At 30.3% G+C, this 20,246-nt stretch overlaps 1 protein-coding gene across 8 annotated transcripts in view; it reads right to left on the bottom strand.

The window, feature by feature from the left end:
- LOC142326819 (putative peptidoglycan muropeptide transporter SLC46) overlaps positions 1-20,246 on the bottom strand; it is a 98,677-nt gene that overhangs the window by 70,928 nt on the left and 7,503 nt on the right. The window contains exons 1-3 of one of the 8 annotated variants that reach the window (XM_075369542.1): positions 10,109-10,246; positions 3,965-4,171; positions 550-663 (exon numbers count right to left, since the gene is read on the bottom strand). The exons of 1 other annotated variant lie outside the window; for it this stretch is intronic. In XM_075369542.1, coding sequence (XP_075225657.1) covers positions 550-663; positions 3,965-4,000 — 150 coding nt within the window. In that variant the 5' untranslated portion in view covers positions 4,001-4,171; positions 10,109-10,246. Of the gene's footprint in view, positions 1-549; positions 664-3,964; positions 4,172-10,108; positions 10,250-20,246 lie in introns of those variants that run through there. 6 more of the 8 variants (XM_075369539.1, XM_075369532.1, XM_075369533.1 and 3 more) reach the window with 6 other exon arrangements.

The following is a 20,246-nucleotide window of genomic DNA, read 5'->3' as shown; positions in this document are numbered from 1 at the left end:
TATCTAGAATATAAGCTACCTAATTATAGACATATCAAAATATTTTGTGTAGTAGGCTTGCATTATTATCCGAAAAAATACATATCATCAGTATTTTTGGATACATTGTTTACGGTTAGAAGAAATGGTGTTTTTAGTAGTTTTGTTGGCTTCATTACTCGTCAACCCCTTTGAGTAACAAAATAAATTTTATATGGTTTTAAGGTACATAAAAAGTACTTACTGCTGTAAACATTTCAGATTTTTGCCACCTGTCCCACATGTGGTTTTCTGGCCCCAAAAATGAGATTTTTTCAAAATCTTACGATTTGGCAGCCTTTTTTTTGTAATGAAGGACATTCAGTAACAGTCCAATTTTCTTTTATAAGTACTACTAGAAGAGTTAAAAGGTAAAAAATAGGCCTGTTACCCTCAGCCCTTCATTATTTATTTTGGGCTCAAAATTTGGAAAAAACAACAATTTGTAAGCTAATTTTCAATAAACATTACAAGATTTGGTTACGTAACAAAATGAATTTTGAGTACACTAAGATGACGTTCTGTACTTACTCTTTCCAAAAAGCCCTTTTCAAACTTCTTTTCGAAGCCCTTTTGACCCTCTGTACAATGTAAAATAAGAATGCTACAGCTCATGGAAAAAGTGACAAAAATGGCTGTTTTTACCTGTTGGTGAGAAAATAGTCAATTACTCAAGAAAAAATGTTTTTAAAAATATAAAAAAATATTTTTTGGCCACTACAAGGTGGGTAGTTATGATATACCATATATCATCAAAATCAAAACTAGTGATGCACACCGATAATTTGTTGGATTAAACTGGAATACGCCTTTGAAATTCTTCTCTCATAAGAGTGGCTCAGTATGCCATAATTTAAATTTTTCGGGTGTTTGGCTTTAAGAAGGGGGTGGCTCAAAAATTTTAAATGGGACATATGATCATGTGATACTTTGTTTTAAAGATCTTTGCAAGACAAGCAAACAACAGGAACAAAATTAAATTCTGACTACTTAAACTAAAATGGCCATCATAAATATCATTTCATTAATTAAAACTTAAAAAAAATAATTATTAAGATTTTTTCAAATACTTCTTTCTTTTAATTAAACTTACAGTCTTTAATTTAAAAATAATTATTAAATAATAATTAATTTACTCATCTTTTAACATTAAAATTTTATTTCCTAAGTTGGAAATGTCAACAGCTGATCAACAATTAAACAAAGGTAAGTTTTTAAAAATTTATATTCACTGTTGATTTTGTGATATGTAGCTAAAAGATGTCACATTATTGTTATTTTTGGATGAAGTTTTGTTTTTTATTAGTAAGCTTAAAAAAGTTTAAACTACAAAGGTCAACACATAAAAAAGTTAAAGAAGAATAAAATAATTGAAATTTAAAAAAAACTTAATTTAGATTAAAAAAGTTTAACCTTACTTAGAAACCTGGTTTTGTTTTTTAACTTGGTTAAAAAACTATAAACTATGAAAAAAACTTGGGTAAAAAGCAATGTTTTTTTTCAATTTAAGAAAGAGTAAAATAGTACTTTTATTTGGAGAAATAAAAACATACAAAGGAACAGCTAATAAATTTAATGTGTGGCATCCTAATCATACAATTTCCAGGATCGCAGTCACAAATTTAATAGAAAAATTTCAATGCACTGGTAGAGTTTTAGATGATAAACAGCCTGTCTCACCCAGTAGTTATAGAAGAAAAAAATATTAGCAGAAATTTCTTTTAATAATCAACAATCAGCAATTCACAGAATAATAAATTATCTAGATGATCAGTGCAAAATTATTAAAAAAAACATAAATACCATTCACAAAGGATTCAGTTAGTACAAGAACATATTGAAAATGATTTTGATAGGATGGTTGAAATCAGAGAAATTTTGACATGATAGATTAACAGCAAAAATTATCTCTAGCGTCAACGTGTTGTTCACTGATGAAGCCTCATTTACTTTATCTGGTGTTTTTAATAGATACAATAGTAGGTACTCATCCCAAGAAAACCCTAACTGGATATGACTTTCACAGTTATGGGTTTTACCCATAACTGTGAAAGTCATATCTAGATCCAGAGCAGTTAAATGTAAGGGCTGGAGTAATAGGTTACATTTCTTACACCATTTGTCAGTATTGGTAACTTAGATGGTGATAGGTACTCTGCTTTGCTGAATGAACAAGTAATTCCAGCTCTCAACAATTTGATTGAGGTAGCTTGGAGACCAAACAGACAACCTTTATTCATGAGAGATGTGATTTTCCAGTTTGATGGTGCTCCTCCGCACTATGCTCGCCAAGTGATAATATGAGTAAATACGTTGAACTAACAGTTTCCAAAATATAGGGCAGGTTGACGTGGTAGCATCGAATGGCTTTACCTGACCTGAATCCCACTGATTTCTTCCTATGGGAGCATTTAGAATCAACCATTTATAGCCCCCAGTCAACTTCTCTCAAATAATTAAGGGAATGCTTTGAGATAGAGTGTAGTAAGATTTTTCACAAAACCTTTTCACAATGTGAGAGAAGCTTTTGAGCAGTATTACATTAGCATTCTGTATTATTGCATGGTGGAACAGGGACAACAGTTTGGACATTTAATATGAGGTGAGACGCAATAACATTTTTTTAGTTGAGATAATTTTATTAGGCATCAGGATTTTTAATTCATGAAATTAGAGGACTTTTTTTTAAACAGACGGTAAAATGAATTACACATAAAAGAGTAATTAACTTCCAAACTGTTATTTATTTAAAATAAAATAAAATTGTTCAAGATGTATGTTTAAGTAAAAGAAGTATTTGAAACATTTTAATAATTAATTTTTTCAATTTTTATTAACGAATGACATTTGCAGTCACCATTTTGGTTTTAATTGTCAGAATTTAATTTTTTTATAGTTTTGCTTGTCTTGTGAAGACCTTTAAAAAAAGATATCACATGACCATTTTGAATGGGTCATATAGTCAACCCATTAAAATTTTTGAGCCGCCCACCTGAAAGGCTGAATACTCTAAATTGGGGTTTATTGAGTTAGCCACTATTGTCAGAGAAAATTTCCAAAGAGGGAATCAGGATACACCAAATAATAGAAAAATTAAAGGAGAGCATGCAGCCATAATTCTAGCTATCTGAAACAAACACATTGTTGACTGCTGTTTTGGATTGGGCGATCAGAATTTAGTTTTAGTTGTATCATTTTTTTTTGTCTCCTCGAGATATTAAAAATGATTATTGGTCTCATTTGAGATTTTTGAGTTGTCCCCATCTCTCTTGCAACCAAAAATTCAAAAAAGAGTGAAATATATGTTCGTTGAAGTAGCCTCTCAATGCAAGGAAGAATGCCACAAACTGCACCCAGTTATTTCAATTATAAAAAAAATTTAGAGGGTGTCATTAGTTACTTTTCAGCAACCTGGTGTATAAACACCATAGATTATAGATTATAATTTAATTAATTATAAATCAGATATGCTTCATAAAAGGCATATTCAGTAAAAAAAATTAGAAAAACAATTATTAAAAAAAACTTTTGTACTTTGTAAATATTTTTTTCATAATTGTCAATCATGTTTGATTATAAAAGAATCTTGTAAAACCACTTTATAATAAATACAATTTTTTTAAATATTAAAAATAATAATTTTTTTTATTGAAGTTGCATTTTCAAAAGGAACAACACATGTAGTTCTAATAATTACACAGATTATAAAATATATATACATTTTTAGAACTACTTACATGTTTTAATGATACTTGTTAAAATTAATTATTTTGTAATTATATTTTTATTGATAAATTTTAAACTAACAATTTAAAATGAAAATGAAAAAATTATTTTCAAAACAATAAGTTTTCAGAAAAAATAATTTTTTAAAATGAAAAAATTTATGTAAAAAATTATTTTACACTAATTAAAATCTAAACACTTAATAAAATAATGTTTGTACCTCAATGTCGAACTTAAGATTGATTATATATCTCATCGATATTCATTTATTACACAAGCCACACTGAATACTGAGATGATTATAACAAATCTAAGTATTAATTTATAATACAGTACTGCTGTCATATCCACTACTATTTTTAATAGAAAATTATATAAATCTTAATAAAAACAATTTTCAATTTGTAGAAAATAGAAGCAAATATAACTAAAAAAAATACAAACAAAAGATATAATTACAACAGATTAGGGAAATACATGTAACATATAGATTTTTCATACAAATGTCTGGGAACAAAGCAATGATCAGATGTGGTTTGTTATTGTAAAGGTCAATCAGAAACAAAACAAAATTATGATTACACATTTCTAATTAAATTTGTACTGTATCACGATACATATTAAATATTATCTATAATCTAATTTTACTAAGCAAAGCCAAATGGAACCTAAAAAACTGAACTAATAAAAAATGAACTTTGTACAAGAATATCTGAAAAAATTAGTTTTATCAACTTACAAAAATAATAATTAAAAATCAATCTTTGAAATCTGTACCAGAACAAAAAATATATTTCTTTTTAATGATTTTTTTCTTAATTTATTTTTTATTAATAACTTTGTTATAGAATGATTTTTATTTCAATTGTATGTCACATGCAGTGTCTGAACTTAAAAGCTTACTAATTGCATTGTTTTACAATTCTCCTTCTTAGAATTCAAATGAAATACAAATTAGAAAAGTAAATTATCACAAAAAAGAAAATAATGCATAGAAACGTATGAGTTAAGCTTAATCCTGAGGATAGCTAAAGAGGAATTCAATCATTATACTCCTGATGTAGTAAAATGTTAAACCTGGTTCAGAAATGATATTTATATGGTCAGTTTAACACATTATTGCTCTGTAAAGCTTACAATATGTATATTAATTTGATGTATTACTTGTTAGTTTTCTTCCCTACTATGTTGAAGCAATTTGTTGAGTGTCTCATAGAAAAATGATTTCAGAATATGTTTACTGATGACAATAAGAAAGAAGTTCATTTAAAAATAAATCTAAAAATGATTTGTTTTTCAGTTAGGTTTAAAATTCACCCTAATTCTGTTCCAACAGTAATATGAGATTAAAGAAATTCTTGAATACAAATTATAAGATAAAATTGCCATTTTTATTACTCAGAAAAAAAATGGGTACTGACATATATCTCCAGTAGTTTCACATAAAATTATTGTGAAGCTCATAAATTGTCATCAGGAAACACTGTTTTAGGATTAATATAAATTCTTGTACTTTGTTATACTTTCAATATAACAAACAAAAGGTTCACCAGAAAATTAAAAATAACATGCTACGAGTTGTAGCATGCAATGTTAGAAGTCTACAAAAGGTTGGTAGGTTAGAAAATTCAAAGAGGGTAATGGATTAAATGTAGATGTAGTAGGAATTAGCAAGGTTTGGTAGTTAGAGGAAAATGACTTTTGGTCAGGTGATTTTAGAATAATTAACTCAATGCCAAATAAAGGGTTGGCAGGAGTAGGTTTTGTAATGAACAAGAAGATAGGGAAGAGAATAGAGTATTTCAAAATGCATAGCGATAGAACCATTGTAATGAGGATAAAATCAAAACCTAAGTCAACAACGATTGTTAAGTCTATATGCCTACAAGTGCTCATGATGATGATGAGGTAGAGGTATACAAAGAAACTGACAAAGCAATTAAACACATAAAATGAAGATTTAATAATAGTTGGAGATTGGAATGCAAGCATTAGAAAAGGCAAGGAAGGAAATATTGTGGGTGAATATGAGTTGGGCAAAAGGAATGAAAGAGGGGATCGACTTATAGAGTTTTGTATGAAGTATAACTTAGTAATTGCAAACATCCAGTTTAAAAATCATAATAGAAGAATAAACACATGGAAAAAGCCGGGTGATACAGAAAGGATAAGATAGATTATATCATGTTTAAGCAAAGATTTAGAAATCAACTCGTTGACTGCAAAGCTTACCCTGGAGTAGACATTGATAGTGACCATAATTTAGTGATAATGAAATGTAGATTAGGGTGTAAAAACCTGAAGAAAAGGTGTCACATGAATCAGTGGAATTTAGAGAAGCTTGAGGAAGAGAATGTAAAGAAGATTTTTGAGGAGGACATTGCAAGAAGCCCGAGTAAAAAAGATAAGATAGAAAATGTAGAAGAAGAATGAATAATGTTAAAATGGAAATTTTTAAATTAGCAGAAGCAAACTTAGGTGGAACAAAGAGAACTGATAGAAAACCTTGGATATCAAAGAATATATTGCAGCTGTTGGATGAACATAGAAATATAAGAATGCTAGTGATGAAGAAAGTAAAAGTAACTATTGACAATTAAGAAATACTACAAAGAGGAAGTGCTAGCTAGCGAAAGAAGAGTCGTTTAAAGAAAAGTGTGCAGAAGTGGAAAGAGAAATGATCATTGGTAAAATAAACGAAGCATACAAGAAAATTAAGGAAAATTTTGTGGTACACAAATTAAAATATAATAATGTGTTTAACAAAGATGGTACACCAATTTATAATATGAAAGGAAAGGTCGATAGGTGGGTGGAATATATTGAAGAGTTATAGAGAGGAAATGAATTAAAAAATGGTGTTATAAAGGAAGAGGAAGAAAGGGGAGAAATAATACTGAGATCTGAATTTAAGAGAGCATTAAAAGATTTGAATGGCAGAAGGCTTCTGGAATAGATGGATAGCTTAACTAGTCAAACATAAAATATCTTAACTAGAATTCTGTACAGAAGAACTGAAAGGAGAGTAGAAGAAGTGTTAGGAGAAGACGAGTTTGATTTCAGGAAACATACAGGGAGAAGGGAAGCAATTTTAGCGTTCAGATTAATAGTAGAAGGAAGATTAAAAAAAACAAACCAATAATGTACTTGGCATTTATAGACCTAGAAAAGGCATTCAATAATATAAACTGGAATAAAATGTTCAGCATTTAAAAAAAAAATAGGGTTCAAGTACAGAGAGAGATAGAAGAACAATTGTTAACATTTACAGGAACCAAACAGCAACAGTAATAATTGAAGAATATAAGAAAGAAGTTGTAATAAAAAAGGCTGTCCAAAAAGGATGCTCACTATCCCCGTTACTTTTTAATATTTACATAGAACTAGCAGTTAATGATTCAGAGTAACAATATATGTTTGGAGCGTAGCTTTATAAGGTAGTGAAACTTGGATGATTGGAGTATCTGAGAAGAAAAGATTAGAAGCTTTTGAAATGTGTTGCTATAAGAGAATGTTAAAAATCAGATTGTGTATAAAGTGACAAATGAAGAGGGATTGTGTCAAATTGATAAAGAAAGAAGCATTTGGAAAAATATAGTTAAAAGAAGAGACAGACTTATAGGCCACATATTAAGCATCCTGGAATATTCGCTTTAATATTGGAGGGACAGGTAGAAGGGAAAAATTGTGCAGGCAGGCAATGTTTGGAATACATGAAAAAATTCTTAGGATGTAGGATGTAGGAGGTATACTGAAATGAAACGACTGGCACTAGATAAGAAATCTTGGAGAGCTGCATCAAAGCAGTCAAATGACTGAAGACAAAAAAATTAACATCTTTATGAAAAAAATTTGTATGAGAAAGTTAATGTAAGTAGTGAACTGGAAACCCACCGGGTTGGTCTAGTGGTGAACACGTCTTCCCAAATCAGCTGATTTGGAAAGTCAAGAGTTAAAGCGTTCAAGTCCTAGTAAAGCCAGCTATTTTTACACGGATTTGAATAGCAGATCGTGGATACTGGTGTTCTTTGGTGGTTGGGTTTTAATTAACCACACATCTCAGGAATGGTCGAACTGAGAATGTACAAGACTACACTTCATTTACACTCATACATATCATCCTCATTCATCCTCTGAAGTATTATCTAAACGGTAGTTATCGGAGGCTAAACAGGAAAAATAAATAAGTAGTGAACTGGAAACAAGTAAAAGTTCCAGAAATTCAACTGTTATTTAAAACAAAAGAGGCAAAAATGTTGTATGAAAACGTTTTAATTTTAAATCAAGCCAAAAAACTTTATGATATTGAAAAAAGTTGTAAAATCAAATACGTTGATTAATTCTAAAATATTTTTAAAAATTGAAAAAACCACTCAAAAAGTTATTGAAATCTGCTTCAATTTTAAATTTATTTAATCAAGAATGATCAGTTTAGAAAAATAACTAATATTTAGAAAAAAATAGATAAACTAAATTGGATACATTTTTTCACTTTGGTTTACTACTTCAAAAAGTTAATATTTAGATTTCCTATTTTTTCATAATGAAATTAAAATTCCTAAGTTAAGATTTCCTTGAAAATTATCCAACTGACTATTAATTAGAAAATAGAAATCTTTTTCTCATCAAAACTGCAATGTACTTGTCTGATTTATAAAGAAAACCTTAGCTCATATTTTTCAAGTGTAGTAAATTGTATGTAACATATTTAAAAGCAGTAAAGAATGAAAAATTTGTTTAATTCATGACTCAAAATTTTTAATGTACTATTAGTACAACTGTACTCTGAAAGTAAGTGCTGGGTATTATCATAAAAACAAACAATTATTTAATAATAACAATGAAGGTAATTTTTTGATAAGAAATGGGTAATGTAAAAAATATAGTATTATATACATTACTAAGAAATGAATTTCCTTATCCAGGATAGAATTAATTTTATGTTAATAAAATCCTTTCTTTTTTTTAATAAAATTTAATGAAAAAACCAAACAGACATATTAGTAATATTTTAAAATTATAAATAATTACAAAAATAAGGATGGGAAGTTGGGATTAGAATAGAATTCCAAGAAAAAGGAGACTTCAGTACTGAAAGGAGTAAAGGGAAATCTATCCACCAGAGTGAAAATTGACAACAGACTAAACACAGTTCATGAGAAAAGACTAAAAAGGAGTAAGATGTTAAAATTTGCTAATGATATTGTTCTTTTAGCTAACACTAAAAATGAATCAGAAGTAATACTGAATGATATACTTGTACATTTATAAACAAAAATCGAATTTAATTTAAGATTAACTAGTAGTTCTGTAAACAGTACTTACATTGTACTGAATTTAACAAATTGAGGCCAACAATAAAATTGAATAAGCAAAAATAAAAATGAAGTATGAAATGGGACTATCCATCGCAACCAATTATGAACTAAAAATAAGTCTTGTCTAATAGCAATATCAGAAGGTTTGGTTCTGGGGACCCCAGATATCAGTGATTGATGGCTCTCAAGGAGGTAGTTCTGCTCTATCCTTAACTTTTTAACCCTACCATATGACTCTTATATAAAGAGATTAATGTACTACAAAATATGTACAAAGAGACTCACAAGGTAGTGATTCAGTTGATACTCTTCCCAAAAGCGCACACTGCCACTGCTTTGAAACAAAATCTTTTATGGAAAATTATTAATATAACACAAATTGTTCTGCCTAATAGGAAGGCAATTCATTACAAAATTTCATGAAAATTGGAAAACATATTGGATAAAACTGCTTCACAAGCGAACAAACAGATGAAGGTTAAATAATTGAATTAAATCAGGAACCTGCTTTGCTCATTCAAAAATAGTAAAAAAAAATAATGGAATATAACAGGGATTAGTGGTGATGACAGGTAAAATCAAAGAAAGACAGCACTTATGAAGAAAAAATGTACTATCCAACATAACTTGAGGAATTATAAAAAAAAATGTTTACAGAGTAGAGCTACATAATAGCAAATATGAATAAAAAAGCCAGAAAGAAAAAAATATAACCTTTTGCAATGTAGTGATACAGAATGTTAAAAATAAAGTGGATTGACAAAAGTTTTTTTACACAATCTTGAGAAAAACAGGTGAATTCTTACTAGAACTTGATTAGTAAGTGGTATATATTGTAGAACTCAAGGTAAGTGAATCGATTAATAATGAACTGATCCTATGGAAGGATAATCAGTAGAATACATTATAAAGCAAATAATTAAAGCAGTAAAATGTAAAAAAACTTATTTAAATTAAAAGATTAATACAAAACCAAAAAGTCTGAAAAGATCACCAAACCAGTACGACTGACACAACAAAAATTATTATGAATTTTAACAACTTACTGTGTACAAGAATGTAACTATACACACTGTCCATAAGTTATACAGTGTATAAGTTGAAATACATATCGTGAAATGGTAACTAATAAACTAATACTGTTCAGTGAGCTTGATCATGATTCATAATATATTATTTATAATATTGGCTGATTTTCAGTCGTTAAATCAATGGAATGAAGATTATTATCAGCAATACAGCAGTATTAGTCATTCAAATCAATAGGGAGTGATAGATGTTGCTGATGTTTTATGTTAGTATTGTGTAATATTGCTAAATAATTCAAATAAACAAAAAAAAAATCCTGAATACATATGATAAACTGAAATATGATAAGCTAGTCTGTGCAGTGTTTAAGATACAATAAACTAATAAAAACATATAATATAAATAGTTGCATATCTATAATTTTTTAGTCCATAATTTTTAAAAAGATACTTATTTAACTGATTTAAAAAAAGAGAATTTCTCAATAAAATATGATAACGATATCATTTGATATACTCACTGATCTGAAACGACTGGTTTTATGAGTTCAAGGATAATCAAATCATTCTGTATTTTTAGTACAACTAATAATATTTCTTCTTTAAAGTACAGTGACTATTATTTCTTAACCAAAATTTCATTATATTTTTAGTTTTATATTAAAATAAATTTTGAAGTTTTGATTTTCTTCTAGTGAGAACATTAAATTTTATTATTCATATTTAATTTATTTAGAAAGACACAAAGTGTTAATTTTTTATTTCTTATTAGTCAGTAATACAAAACAAAAATTATAGCTACATAATAGCAAACATGAATAAAAAAGCCAGAAAGAGAAAAAATAGAACCTTTTGCAATGTAGTGATACTGTTATAATTATATAAATAATGTCACTTGAACGTTAATATAGCAAAATTTTAAGCATTTGATGAATATTATACACTACTTCATTCTCAAAGTTTTGTAGGTAAAAAAATAAAGGATCCTGAAAAGGAGGATTACAAAGTTAATTTATTGTAAATATATAAGTAATTAATCTTATAGATATGTAATAAGAAATGCAAGTATGCTACATGATGGATAAGAAAAGGAGCTGCACCAGCATTTCTTGGTTGGATCAAAGGAAATTATGGCAAAATTTTGAACAGAACAGTATCACAAAATATATAATTAATTATAAAAATAAGTAGATGTGATTAAAGTTCATATTAAGCGCTTAAAATAGAAATATATGAAATAATAAAAGATTAAATTGTGACAATTCTAAATAAATAAAGTAACCACAAAGTAAACAACAATTTAGAAGGTACTGATGAAAGTAACTTAAATATAAAGAACCAGAAATAATGTTGGAGCAGGGATTTCAGGTTTTTTAAAGTTTTGTTTTATTGGTACTGCTTAATAATCATTGACAAGATTAATATTCCTTCAGTAAAAAAAAAAAATATTTTAAATAAAGAGGGGTAAAATCTTAGAGGAGTCAATAATTTATTAAAAGTAGCAGTGTAACTAACATAAAAAAATTAATCATTAAACCTTAAAACAGGTTTATTTACAGATATTGTTAAAATTATTTTTACTACTTTGGGAATTTCGGTTGAGAGATTATTATTTATTGCACTAACCATTTTGCCAGTAGGTCTAGAAAATAAAAGATCATTAGATACAGTGTACATTACTAACTTAATTAACAAAAAATATTATAAAATTAAATTAAATTAAAATTAAAAACAATATGAATAAATGGGTGTAGTGATAAAATAATTTATATAATAAATAAAAATATTTAAAAAAATCATTAGATATCAACGGAAATAGAATTTAAAAACTATTACATAAAAATCTTAAACAAAATACACTAAAATTAATAGCAATAATAATCTTCATACTATACACAAATCATAATAATATTACAAAAAACTCTAGCAAAGAGTTACATAAATTTCCTGGCTTTGCCCTCGACAGATTTTTTTCAAATATGCCATAGAGTTTTTAAATATTAATCGCTTAATTATGCAATATTTATAGTTCAATTGCGAAAAAGATCAAAATATTCAATAAAAAAATTTGGTTCAGATGTGACTTCCTTTATCAAATTATATTTTTATAATTAAATTATACTACATTTAAATTATAACTGCTAAATAAAACAAATAAAAATAACTTTTTCTCATTTGATCCTGTTGCTCAACAGCTACCTCAAATAACATTTTTAATAATAACCACAACTTAAAAAACAGATTAAGTATCAAAAAATTTTTGTCGTGTCCAATAGGAATTCTTTTTTTTTAAACTTTCCTGTGTTGTCTATATTAATACTACTTACAATTGGATTTTCAATCTTGAAAATTAAATTTTAAATAATTGATATTTAAATACTAGTCCCATCCAGCCCCCTTGCTTTTTTGGGCTTTGAAGTTTATTTATTGGAATAATTATTTACTTCCATAAATTAATCTGATTTGGTATAATGTTATTCAAGAAGGTTAAAAGAAAATATAGTTTACTGTCAGACCAAAGCTGGGGTATATATATTATATATTATGCTATTGCGGCCAACATGGGACCACTTAAGTCAATTTTAGTTGGATCTTTTCTGAGAAAAGCGTGTTATTTTACTCTTCCGAGCTGCCCAGTATTTCTTCATCCGTTCAGATCTTGCTTTCTTTTCTTCACCCATAAACACCCTCTTCGTTGCATTTTGTCGTTTGTCTGTCTTTTGTTTAAATCTAATGCTTTTGTCTATTAGCTGGGGTATATATAATCAAATTTTGTGCCAAAATTTCAAATATTTTTGGGTAATGGCTTTTCGACATATGAGTAGGCTAGAAGAAATAATATTGAATATTTCCTCACTCCTACATCAATTTACTTAAAACTTTGGAATTTAAAAAATCTAATGTCTACTTTCAATTTACAAAAGCTCAATTGTCTATGACCACAATACAAATTGTTACTGATTAAAAATGTTAAAAACTATCCTCACTTTATTCCATCAATATATAGACATCTTTTGAGCCATTGTTGGAGAATTTATGTTCAGCCAGTCCAGAGATATTTATCAAAATACAGGTCCATCAAGTAGTGACAAGTGCTCCCAAGTAGGGAGCAATGCAATTTACACACAATGTATTGAGGTTGCTAACAGGTTCTACAAGGAGTTGTTAAAGTGTGTATATCCTAAGCCCTACCGATTAAACCTCCACCTCACCAACTCCCCTCCTGGGTTCGGACCTGAAATTAAGCATTATACCTGGGAGGTGCCTTCAAACTCGGGGGATTCAGAGTCCCCGTGCACTGGCTCCACAGGAGGCTGTCCTTCACCCCCTCATCTTCCAGTCCATGACTTCACCTGAACTCAGGGCTTATCCTTGATGATCTGATCCTCCCGTTGGTTCTTTTCATACCAGTCAATACATTATCTGCCAGTCAGCATCCCATTCCTAATAATCTTCTCCCTTTCTCTTTATTATCTGCACAGCAAGATGTTCCACTGCCTGCCATTCATTCATTCTGTGAAGCATAAAGCTTACTGTGTTTTCCGGTATGAGCCATCCCAACCCATTCTCTCTTCGGTTTTGGTGTTCTTCCACCTACCACAATCACAGAATGTATGGCCGACTATATCCAGCTGGGGAATTTTTCCTTCGAAATCTCTCAAGTTGGCACAAAATTCACCAAGTCCTGAAAGCATCTGTGTTATGAAGAACCCTACTTCCCCGTGTCTCCTCCTTATCTGTGGTTATGTATTCAGGATGAGCTTTCTAGTCCAGGCCCCCTTATTGGCAGCCTCCCAGTAAGCCTGCCATTCCCGTGTCAGTAAGTCATTAGCTTCAGACTTATTCATATGCTCATATGTTGTTTTTATCAGCTCTACCCTAAGATGAATAGGTGGTACACCTGCTATCACTTCTACTGCTGCAACTGATCCAGTTCTGTATGCAGCAGTGATTTTGATTGCTACCCTTCTCTGTAGGGAAGCCAAACATCTTAAATTTCCCTTCTTCTTCAACGCTTCTGCCCATGTCCCTGTGGGGTTGGGATGGACAGCATAAAGTAGGATGGATGTTGCTGCTGGTAAAATGATCCTCCTTCTATTCACTCTGGGTTCCCACCTGTTTTCCATAAGTCTGGCTAGAACACCAATGTATAGCTTCCTTTATGTGAGTGCCAAAAAATCTGGACTTATCAATCAATACACCAAGATTGTGGGCAGTTGCTGATCTTCATTATAGCTGTGTTTGCTATGTCATAATCACTTTCAGCACGGCCTACCACAGGAGGGCCAAATCGTCTGTACAGGCCACCACAGTAGTGTCATGTCAGATTCCTGCCCTAGTAGGTTGTCAAAGGTTCTAGAGTATGGGACCCAATAGCAAACTCTGTTGTACACCACCATACATCTGGAACTCAACTTCTCCTTCCTCAGTCTTAGTAATTAATCTCCTATCATATAGGTAGTGTTCAGGATAACTATAATGTATTCACTGAGGCCTCTTTTCCTCAATGCTTCCAGAACGACTGGCCAGGGGACACTATTAAACGCATTTCTTACGTCCGGCAACACAATCAAGGGTATCCTCCTGGTCCTCCAGATACCTTCCACCCTACCTTTTGCTCAGCCGATCACTCTATTAATCATTTCCACAGTGAACTTCCCCCCTAACAAATCCATATTGCTGCGGTGAGAGGCCCCCTGTTTCCTCCAGCTCAGCTCTTATCTGCTTGGCTAACATTCTCTCATAAACTTTCCCCATAATATTTAAAAGATACATTCGCCTGTACGTAGGTTCCTGTCCCACAGCAACCTTCTTTGAGATTAAATAAAGTCTTGCTTCGCTCCAGGATTTGGGGAATTACCTGTTGGCCAATTCCCCATTCAATATCTCCAAGACTTGCCAAGGTTATGTCTCAGCAAGCAAGCCTTTTTAAGTGTACCCAGTACACCATCAGGCCTGGACTCTTCATTGATTCACTTAGTAGCCCACTTCAGTTCTTCTATAGAAAACCTCCTCGTGAACTACTGTAATTTTCCTGTGTTTCGTTTCTGTCACTGGAAACAGATTTAAGGCAGCTCTTAGTATTTGCACCCTAGAAAGCAGTGGAAGGGGTCTGCCAATTTTTTCATTGCAATCTTATATGCCTTTCCCACAGGTCCTCTAGTCCCACCTCTAGATCCTCAACTAATCTCGTCCAGGCCGCTTTCTTTGCAGATTTGAACTCTGCAGAGAACCTATTCCTCGTGGATCTGTATGCAGACGCTGCCTCTTCAATTAATTTGGGTCGTCTTCTTCTTACCCTTTGCAAGCGCCTTCTTGCTCCTATCGCATCTGCTCTAAAGATGTCTATGGTTGCCGACCACCAATAGACCCTTCTCTTTTAACCATTCTGTTTTTTGGATCAATTTGCAGCATTCATCCTTTAATACTGCCTTGTTTAGCCTCCGATAACTACCGTTTAGATAATGCGGATGAATGAGGATGATATGTATGAGTGTAAATGAAGTGTAGTCCAGTACAGTTTCAGTTCGACCATTCCTGAGATGTGAGGTTAAATTGAAACCCCACCACCAAAGAACACCAGTATCCACGATCTAGTATTCAAATCCTTTAATACTGTCTGGAAATCTTCAGCATCACACTGATTTATAGTAACTATAGCTAAACAGTATTTAATATTGCATTAACTAATCATTTCACTTATGACTGACGACTGGGCTAGAACAAACTGTGCTCTAAGTAAGAAAACTTAAAGTTTTATTATTTATTTAATGATATTTTAACATGAAATAAAATGTTTATTTTTATTAATTGCATTACAGTGTTAAATAAATGCGTTTAAACATAGTAATGAAGAACATAAAACAAGAATTCGACTAATTTAACAAAAATATACAAACACGGTATTTTTTAAACAGAAAATTACAAAAAGAATAATAAACAGTTAATACAATCATTTTACTAATAAAATACGTACTATAATAAAACACTAGTATAGTTATTTTAACTTTTATGATAAATGGTAATGAGAACGAGAAGTTTTATAGTTTTGAATATTTGCATCGATTTCAAACCGATGACTTACCCTAACTACTGAGGGTAATCTCACCTGTTCGGCTCGGCTAAAATTATCAACTATTTTTCAATCATTTCTCCCTATGCAATTTGCCACCAGTTTTTAAAAATGATAACAATATTTTTAAAAAAAAATTCAGTGTTAGATTTCGAGTAATATATATTGAAATTCGAAATAAGTTGAACATTTTGATTACTGTAATACAGAAACAGTATATTCGGCATTAAACAAAAAATAATAATTTATTGCATTAATAATTTAAAATCATAAAACATCGAACATTTGTTAAATATTACATTGGTAGATACTGGCTTTTAAAACAATATAAATACAATTAACCTTGCCTTACATAAACGATCAATTATAATCACGGTAGTTTAAAACTCAGAAAAAATGACGATGAAAAATATCTGAAACAAGTTCAATAAATTTTCCCAATGAAAAAGATAAGATAAAAATATACACCTACACTTTATAACTTTATTTTAATGTTACCTATTTAACATGGTTACAAAATATATGATTACCGCCTGTAAAATACAACACCTACAAATGGGTAGCAGAGATAACAGTGGAGGTAAAAGGTTTTATCAATATCTATCGCATAGCGTGGCAATCAATAAAAACCATGACGTAAGGGAAAATAAAATTTTCAACTTTGTGTAGTTATGTTGCGTTCAGTTATTTTCATTATTAAAAAGCATGGATTAACAAAGCAACAACAAACATATTCGCAAATAATTTTTAATGCACTGTTATCAAAGCAATTGAAAGAGAAACATAACATTTAAAAAATTAAAATTGGTACCCATCTGATAAGTTTAAAAAGAACACTGCCCTAAAAAGCTGAAATTAATATTTTTTTTATTTTTTAAATTCAACATTAAATTAACACAACTACTGATGATTTATTAATCTTTGATAGTAATTCAGCATAGACTTCTAACACTGAAATTTAAGATATTAAAAAAAGATTATTTTATTTAATCAAATTTTATATATATATTATTTTGCTTCAAATATATATTTGTGTGGTTATATTAAAATAAAATTTTAAGTTTTAATACTTAATAGATAATAAAAATACTGAATTAACATTCTGTATATATGGATTTTCTTTCATTTATAAATTTAATACATTCTAATTTTTTAGCTTATAAATTGATTTAAAAATTTCTTACTTTAATGTATTAAATTATTAATTTGCATAAGAATGTACTACAGAGAAACTCATGAAATAATTTTAAAGGCTTAAAATAATGTGAATAACTGGAATGCTTGTTTTTAATTAGTATTTTTTCACATTTGCTGTGGTTATTATCACTTGGGTTTTAAAGGCAGAAACTTATATATATATTTTTATTTCCATATTAATGAATGAAATAACTGTAAATTTAGCATTTCTTCATAAAATAAACAAAATCCATTTTAAATTAGATCTTGATTTATTTTAATTATAGTAGCTTCAAATGAAGGTATCAAAAAAAAACTTAACTAGCTGTCTAAATTTGGCGATCATTTAGAAACATATTTTTTTTAATGAAAACTTGTTTCATATTTAATGTTACAATATAATTTCAGTTAACTGTCATCATTTTATTATAAATTCCACTATTTTTTATAAGATAATAACAAACTCAATGAATGCACCTTAGCAGTAGGTATAAATTTAAAGAGGATACACATTAAGGTAAAAGTACTGGTAATTGACCATTTAAGGGGAGTTTTGAACAATAATAATATGGTCACCCCTTATTTTAACTTAAAATATTGTGGTGGTGGCTGAAAGATATTTACTTACACTGCTAAATAAGGAACAGATATTATTATTTAAAATTATTATTATGTAGAAATTAAATAAATTTATTTGGAAACTGAAGTTTTTGTTTCAGTAGTTGACCACACAAAAAATTGATAAAATTAATAGTTGACCATATTTTGCGTCAGTAGTTGACCACATCTGTAATTGTGAATTGAAGGGACAATAACAATGTATTAATGAAATGTAAAAGTTAGAAATAATTTTAGCAACTGTCTACTTTATTTAAAAATACAAAAACTGAAAAATTTGTAATAAAATACAGTAAATATAAATTAATAATTGAAATAATTTGTTTTCAAGTAAAAGTAATCAAAAATGAGTAATTTAACAAACATGAGTCTAAACAATATTTAATAATTCCACAGAAAATCTAACTCTAGAACAGAGTAAACATTGCGAGTCTTGCTGACTTTTATTGGCTTGTTGATGTGGGAAACCAATTATCTCCATTGGTAATCAAGAATATCAGGTGTCTCTCCAGCCACTTCCATAAGCAGCCACATTTCACCATAGATGACACAGTTGCTGAATTGTCTGTGACACTTACCAGGGTAATATTGACCCTCATACTTGAATATGACGTACTCATTTATACTCTTGACTAATGGCTGCCAAGTGCGGTTATCTGAATTTTCGTTCCCTGAAGAATCATCTAAGACACTTTCTCCAGAGGAAATCTCAACACTGGAGTCAGAGCTTTTTGAAGAAAAGTTTATCACTCTCTTCATTCTTTTAGGTTTTTGTTGTTGAACCTTGCCTCTCTTCAGCCTTTCTTTTTCCTCCTTATTTTGTCTTTTTGCAGCCCTTTCCACTTTTGAAAGTTCTATGTCTTCCTTCTTCTTTATTTTTTTAAAAAATATTCTTGGCAAAGTTTCCCAGAGACAACTGAAAGCATTCTTTCTTTCACGATCCTTTTTCAGTAGCAGGATAGAAAAAGTACCTCTTTAATGGGCTCTGTATTCCATGGGATGGGCTAGCAGCTGAAAACTCTTGTACATTTCCTTCACTCTGATGATGCATAACAATATGGGATGTATTTTTGTTAATGAGAAGCGACAACAGTGTTTCAGACTCATTACTGAAATTTATTTTAGGTGGTGCTGACACTTCTTTCGTAGAGCTAATAGCTTGATCTGTCATTGGGACAGGTCCATGTCCATAGTTAGTTCAGTTGGGAGGTAGTCAAGCAGTTCAAACTCTGGAGGAGTGGCTTCATTGACAGTTAGCTCAATTAAAGTGGTTTCACCAAGATGAAATTCTAAAGCGTTGTCACCCACTTCAGCAAAAATGTTTTCACCATCAAGAAATTCAGTTTCTTGGGGTTGAGGTCCCACTTATATTTGAAAGTGTAGCTAAGCCACTACGTTTAGTTCCTGGTAGTGTGTTCCCACATGTACACTCTTCAGTCGTCAAAGTGAGTTCTTGCAGCTCCGTTTTGACTTTCTTCCAAAGATTAAACAGAGGTGTATCCAGTGGATTTCCAGACCATGTTTTGGATGACAACTGAAAAGCTTAGTCTTTTTTTCCAAGCACTTTTAGACCCTTTGGGTTAAGGAAAAATGCAATTAAATATGCGAGACGGGTCATCTAAAATTGTGTCATAATTATGTTCTTTTAAGTAAGAATGTACTTCCGAAAACCAAGTAAATATATTGTCACTTGTGATACCGGCTCGTGAAATGGTCAGATTTTGAGAAATCCTTCTTGAAATGGTCGGGTTTCTGCGGAGAAAGCTCTTAATTCAAGTTCTTCCTGGTTTACCATCATTAAAAGGGTTCGGACATACTGCATCTCTGACACACTTCTCCACACTAATGCTAAGTCATCTACTGTCTCAGGAAAACCAGCCAAAGCCATTTTCTTTACCCATCTACATATTTCAGCCTCTTCTTCTTGGCTTAGAATGGAAGGAGGTCCCATTTTCTTGTCAATCGGTGACTTATCTTCTACTTTATACTTGTCCTTGGGACTCCAAATTACTTTGCAGCTATCCGAATAGCTGTTTTGTACAGACGAACATCTTCGACCGTAGCCATCATTGCATCTTCCCGATAATTGAGAAAGGAACCCTCGGTTCCAGGCATCTCACTTTTCTTGTTTGCACTTTACACCTGAAAAATAAACAACAGCATAAGTTAAGTTATAACAAAGCCCATCTTATGTAATAAAGATATGAGTGTGTGCATCATGTCTATGGCCACCTTTTGAAACGAAGTTTCAAAAGTTGACCATAGCATGCATCAGTAGTTGACCCCATG

This window comes from Lycorma delicatula, chromosome 6 (genome assembly GCF_047948215.1).
Source record: "Lycorma delicatula isolate Av1 chromosome 6, ASM4794821v1, whole genome shotgun sequence".
Taxonomy (NCBI): domain Eukaryota; kingdom Metazoa; phylum Arthropoda; class Insecta; order Hemiptera; family Fulgoridae; genus Lycorma; species Lycorma delicatula.
This window is presented reverse-complemented; position numbering and strand designations above follow the sequence as displayed.